The following is a 6,660-nucleotide window of genomic DNA, read 5'->3' on the forward strand; positions in this document are numbered from 1 at the left end:
ATGGATCTCGTCCGTCTTGTCATATGTCGTTCTTGAAAAGTAACAGTATAACAATAAGTCTTAACTATGACCGCTTATGAATTCATAACACATATAACACATTTAAAACTATGATCAAATAAATATTCCTTCAAAATTCAAATATGTTTAATTATTTGCATTTATAGGATTTAATACATCATCCAGGGATAATACAAAAAAGAGAAGACTAATTGACACCAACCTATAGTGACAATAATACATTTATTATAAAAGGAGAATGTTCATATATTATGTATTTTAAATAATTTATTCAAATAATGACACATGGAAAATATATTATAACGCACATCTTATGCTCTTGATTTTGACCCCGTCAAAGTCAAATTCGCATTATTCTTCTAAAGTAAGCCAAGGTTAAGAGACTTTTTTTTTTCGTTTTTCTTTTTCTTTTAATTATAAATTATTTAAGTTACACGCTACTCTTTCCCATGATGTTGACAGACATTTAGGAGCCATTTGGCCAAACACAATTTTTCATTTTTTTAATTTTTAATTTTATTTTTTCCAAAATCAGTGTTTGGCCATGAAATTTTCCATTTTCACTTAAAGATGAATTTCGGAAGTTTTGAAAATTTGGAAAACTCTAAATTGTTCAGATCTTTCACTTCAAATCACTCACAAAACTTCAAAAACAGCCCAAAATTGTATTTATGTCCAAAAACAACTATATTTTTCAAATACCATCTTCACTGACAATTTTTTTCACTTTTTTTTTTTTTTGAAATTTTACAATTCTTATGTCCAAACACCCACTTAGTATAAACAATTTATCACTAAATGACCAAACTAACCTAATCTTACAAGAATGGACATGTGATATTGGAAGGATTAACTAATTTACCATACCTAATAAATTCTAAGAAAGCAAGAGATTCAGTACATCCTTTAACATCTGGTTTACCCCTTAATAAAGGTGGAAAGAACAACCAAAAGCTGGTCAAAATTATAAATCCCAATGCTAATGGGCCTGAGATAATCCTAGGAACCAAAAATTTGCCATTCAACAATTTCTTGATCATAATTTCAAGAGTTAAAGCCACTCCATGAATGATAAAGAAGCATGTGACTTCCCAACTAGGATTTAGTCTTGATATGTAGTAAAAAATCAGCTCATGCATTAGCCCGGACACGAAAAACGTCGCGAGCACGGCAGGAAGTGGGGCCCACTTGGCAGGAATTGGGGCCCACTTCCTCGGGATCCGATCTGACATTATAAACCGGACAGGATCGTAAACGGCCGGACGAAGTATATTGGTTACCATGAGGTTCCACCTCTTACCCCAGAAATCTTGAAGTGAGCTAGTCTTGTAAGGCTCATCAAAGGGTGGCTCGAGCTCAACTCGACTCACGACTCGAACCATGGTGCTAACCGTGGTCAACATGATCTCTAGCACGAAGTAAATGTGTAGGCAATAGAAGAAGAGAATGATTTTTGGATGCAAATGGTCTTTATAGTTATACACCTTAATCAAAATGGCTAGAAGTGCAATTTTGGTAACAAGATTTAAACTTGATTTTGTGTTCTTTTGGATGGTTTTAGTTGATGATGATTGAAATTTAATAGGCAAACAAGCCAAAGGAATGAATGTTGAAAGTGGCAAAGGTGGAGTTGATGACAAAGGACCTTTACCAAAAGCAAAAAGAAGAAGCTTGAAATTGGCTAACCATGCAATGAAAAATGAAGTAGTAGAACCAAGATTAATAGAGGTAAGATAGAGAGGAAGAGTGAAAAATAGACAAACAATGGGAATTATAGCAAGAAATCTTGATTTGCCTTTGGGAAAGAATTTGGCAATTGTGTGAGAGTAACATAAAGATGTTAAAACAATAGCCCATATCACCATGAAATTGTGGATCTCCCCTTCCATTTCTCTTCTGTTTCTTCTTATTTTGGGAAGATGGCTGGATTTAAGTAGGCGTTTGGACATAAAAATTGTATTTAAAAAAAAAATATTTGGAGCTAAGTTGAAAAATGGATTTGAAATTTGAATTTATTTTTGAACATACATTTCACTTGAAAAAATATTGTATTTTTGTTAGTGGGAAAAAAAATTATTTGAAAAAAGTGGTCAAAAACACTTTTTGATTTTTGAAAAACTCATTTTCGAAAAATTTTCAAAAAACTTGCAAAATTTCATGGACAAACATATTTTTTTATGGACAAACGGGTCCTTAAAATCCCCTGTATTATTTCTGATAGAAGAATAAAAATACATGTAATGATGATTGACCTAGGGGACATCTTGAAGTGGGGTTGGGGAGGGTTCACATAATTAGATTAGTCTTCATCTGAGATATATTTAATAATTAGGACAGATATATGGCACATGATCAAGGAGATCTGGTATATATAAAGCAGATCTAGTATTTTTACACTAACAATTCAAATAATCTTCTATCAATATAATTTGTATACATTGATAATACAAAATTTTGTACAATCTTAGTGTGTATTATAATATCTTGTAGTAGGCGTCTTGTCTTATTTGCTTTTTTCTTGTGGTCCAAAATAAGTGATTTTTTTATTTTTTTCCTGCATTGCCCTTGGAGTAATTAATGTTGGAGTATATGTTAGGAGTGTGTATGTGAAGAGATAATAAAGGTTAATTTGATCAAGTTTATTGTTAATTAATGCTAAAAGGTGAATTTCTTAATGTGTGTGAAAACAACTAAAAATCACTTATTTTGAACCGAAGAAAGTAATAAATTAACAAGCAAATACATACACGATCCCTTAAAGTTGACAATATTTTTCATTTTGACACCTAAATTAGGATATTCCTTTATTAGATACTCCAACACCATTAAGGGAAATACAACCTTTTCATCATTTCAAGCCCCCCCAAAAAGTGTAAATTCGTATAATGTGCTTTGTCATTAATTTGTATTTAATAGGCACAATTTTAATGATGTTGGAGTGTCTATGGAAATAAATATTAGTCTAGGTATCAAAATAATAAATTGCAACAATTTAACTAGACACGTATGTATTTGGCCAAATTAAAATGTGTTTCTTTGTTTTCCAGCTTAAACTGGATATTATTTAAAAAAAAAAAAACAGTTTTATATGTCAGGATAGCAGTATTTTTTTATATTACAAAAATAGAATATTAAAGTAATTATATTGCTTTTGTGCGTGGGTGAAGGGTCTCTTTCAAATACATCTTCTCACCACAACTTCAAAAGATATATTTGAAAGTTCATCCAAAATTCGATATTTTAATTTTTGAGGTAAAGGTAATATACAATTCAATATTGGCAAATACAATAAGGAATGAAACTACGAAAGATACAATTTTTTTTTTTTTTGGTTTCTCACCTAGTGTCTAATATCCGCATTGGAGCCCGACTATATCCGGATTCGCGCCACATAGGGCCTTATTCGGGGGAAGCGCTCCCTACCAAGGATTTTTGTATACCCAGGATTCTTCCAAAGTAAACATCATTTAAGGGACATTATGCTTTCCTCTTTCTAGTTTACTTTTGACATAACACAATACATGAAATGTAAGTGAATTTGTGTTGAGGGCAGTGGCGGAGGCAGAATCTCCACGAAGGGGGTTCAAAAAAAAATTATAGCTAGTGGGAATTGAACTCATGACCTTATATAAATTTTGAACCCCTTGATCACTAAACTACAATTTTGGATTGTGTTATAGGTGTTCAAAAAACTTAATATATAGAAATAAAAAACAGATTTTGCCTTATATATACAATATAATTTTTCGGCGAACACCCTTGCGCCCCCTAAATCCGCCCCTGGTTGAGGGATTATCTCAAAAATGTTAAATTCACAGCCTTTGTAACATCCTTAAAAAATGCACCAATAGCTTCGTACTCCTTAAATGCTCGAACATCAGAATTACACCTTAACAACTGAGGAAAGAACAGCCAGAAACCCGTGATCATAACAAATCCAACGGTCCAGATCGTCCCAATAATCTTTGGCAGCTTAAACCTGTCACTAATCACCTTCTTAACACAAATCTCAATGTTTAAACACATTCCATGTAGCAAAAAGAACCAGGTGATTTCCCAAGTGGGCCTAACCCGGCCCAAATAGTAAAATATCAGCTCGTGCATTAGGCCCGATACAACGAACGTTGTCATCACGGCGGGAAGTGGGGCCCACTTCCGGCCCAAAATGTTTGTAGAGAGGCTTAAAGTTGGATTGTATACCGTGGGGCGAAGGATATTAGTGACAATGAGATTCCAACGCCGGCCCCAAAAATCTTGTAGTGAGGTAGATAAATATGGTTCATTGAACTGTGGTTCGAGCTCAAGCCCGAGAAGCCCACGGGCCAAGCCCGAAACAATGGCTAGAATGATTTCTAAGCAAAGGTATATGTGGAAGCAATAAATAACCAAAATGATATAGGGATGTATGTAGTCACTGTAGTCATACACTATAATAATTAAGGCAAAAAGAAGTGCCTTTATGCCATAATTCAGAACTGACTTGGATCTTCCAGAAGACGGAAATGGCTTTTTTTGCAAATGGCCATTTTGATGACTATACTTCCCATTTTGAACACCAATACATTTTTCAGCTGATTTTTGAGACGGGGTTTCATGAAAATGATCATCTTGAAAAGGGTTAGTTTCACTTTTAGCAGCTGAGTTGAGAGCTGGTGTTTCTTGAAAATGGCCATTTTTGTCAAAATCCTTTCTTGTTTGTACACTAGAAATTTTTTCAGCTGAATTTGTTGATGGGGTTTCTTGAAAATGCCCATTTTTGTGAAAACCCTTTCTTGTTTGTATACCAGAAATTTTTTCAGCTGACTTTGTTGATGGGGTTTCTTGAAAATGGTCATTTTTGCCAAAATCCTTTCTTGTTTGTACACCAGAAACTTTTTCAGCTGACTTTGTTGATGGGGTTTTACGAAAATGGCCATTTTGATGAAGTTTACCTCTATTAACCCCATTTTGCACATAAAATTCAGTTTTTTCTTGGGATTTTTGCTGAATCTTGATGGGGAGGCAAGCAAGGATTAGAAATTTAGTGATAGAAAGTGAAGAATCAAAAAGTGGACCTTGGTCAAAAGCAAGGAGAAGAAGCTTAAAATTACAAAGCCAAGAAATGAAAAAAGCAGTGTTACCACAGAGATGAACAGAGTTAATTTTGAGAGGGAGATATAGGAAAATACAAATCATAGGGAGAAAAGATAAGAGCCTAAATAAACCTTTTGGAATAATTTTAGTAACTAAATAACAGTAACATAGTGATGCATAAATTGATAACCATACCTTAATAAAAGTTTCAATTTCTCCTTCAATCCAATATTTGATCACATTACTTATATTTCCCTCCATATGACAACTCTGTTCTTTTGTTTATTTACTTTTTTCCCTCCTTTTATTCCTCAAAAGAAGAACAACAACAAAGGAAGAGAACAAAAGCAGAAGGAGACATAAGATAAAATTCTCTGCTCTAACTTCCTTTAATCAGTCCACAAATTAGAATATATTTAAGTAAGCCAATCGAATTTTGACACGTGTAATTGGAAGTGTTACGTATTATAATAATTTTCAATGTATGGCAGACTTCTTTGGAATTTTTTTTTCCGACCAACCTATGTTAACATTAAATTTAACTAGTCAAATTTTGTGGCTTTATGTTTATTGAATCAGAAAGCTAATTGTTACTATTTCTATATTCAGAAATTTCAAATAATGTCTCCATATATACAGAGATATAGAAAATAAAAATATAATGTTAAAATAAAAGAAAATAACAAAATAAATAATAGATATGTGCTTGGCTTTGGGCCTCAGGTTTAGGGCCTACTTATCGGGTAAATTGGGCGGTTATTTACTCTTAACGGTTTGGCTTATCGGTTATCGGATTTTAAATGTATTAATTCGCTAGCCACCCGATAAGATATCGAGCGGATTGGTATCGGTTTAGCTCTTATCGGGCGGTTTATCGGCCTAATTCAATCTATATTGCGTGCATTAATTGTTTATATATATCATTCATACATTCACGAGCCTCAGACATTGCCATGCCAGTGATTATTTTTGTTAACTGAAAATTTGATTTAAAAGGATATTGCTAACCAGCAAGAATTTCCGACATGGCAAATACTTGTTCATCTCCATAATTTTTGTATCACTATATGTTGGCTTCTGCAAATAAGGTTCAGATTATAGCATGGCTGGTTTGATCTACGGTGAAGATGTGGTTTCCTTTAGTTAACTTTTTCGCTCAAAGATCAAGAATTATAAGTTATATGGGACATCACTGACCATCTTGGGAATCAAACTCTGTAGCTTTCTATTCGTAATATCAGGGATAATAGAGAAGTGCAGGAAGAGAGTTCAACCTCCACACCCACCCCCATTCGAAAACCCAAAATGGTTGCAATATCAATGTTTTCTATTCTTAACCATAAGACCACTTCACCATTCTCAGAAAAACCATAAGAAATGCTTTAACCCATTAGATTTTCTTCCGTTGAATTTCACTTTCTTTCAAAAGAGTTGCTATTTGAAAAATAAAGCGCTGACCAATAACATGATTGCTTCAAATATGAGAACGCACAATTGATATCAATTTGACGGTATTATGATTTGTGATTACATCATGTTGTTAGTTGCCCGTTTAAACTCCTTGGT

The 6,660-nt window shown here is 33.4% G+C and overlaps 2 protein-coding genes across 2 annotated transcripts; both read right to left on the reverse strand.

Moving 5' to 3' along the window:
* Positions 1–709: 709 nt before the first annotated feature.
* LOC142168426 (acyl-CoA--sterol O-acyltransferase 1-like) lies at positions 710–1,998 on the reverse strand. The gene has a single exon (XM_075229099.1). The coding sequence runs from the start codon at positions 1,968–1,970 to the stop codon at positions 840–842; it is 1,131 nt and encodes a 376-aa protein (XP_075085200.1). The 5' UTR covers positions 1,971–1,998; the 3' UTR covers positions 710–839.
* A 1,700-nt stretch (positions 1,999–3,698) lies between these two features.
* Positions 3,699–5,459, reverse strand: LOC107777848 (acyl-CoA--sterol O-acyltransferase 1-like). Its single transcript, XM_016597999.2, has one exon. The coding sequence runs from the start codon at positions 5,353–5,355 to the stop codon at positions 3,814–3,816; it is 1,542 nt and encodes a 513-aa protein (XP_016453485.2). The 5' UTR covers positions 5,356–5,459; the 3' UTR covers positions 3,699–3,813.
* Positions 5,460–6,660: the final 1,201 nt, after the last annotated feature.

Source organism: Nicotiana tabacum, chromosome 13 (genome assembly GCF_000715075.1).
Source record: "Nicotiana tabacum cultivar K326 chromosome 13, ASM71507v2, whole genome shotgun sequence".
Classification (NCBI taxonomy): Eukaryota; Viridiplantae; Streptophyta; class Magnoliopsida; order Solanales; family Solanaceae; genus Nicotiana; species Nicotiana tabacum.

Excerpts from the sequence above, each read along its gene's own strand:
- LOC142168426 (XM_075229099.1), bottom strand. The coding sequence starts at position 1,970 with ATGTCCAAACGCCTACTTAAATCCAGCCATCTTCCCAAAATAAGAAGA.
- LOC107777848 (XM_016597999.2), bottom strand. The coding sequence starts at position 5,355 with ATGGAGGGAAATATAAGTAATGTGATCAAATATTGGATTGAAGGAGAA.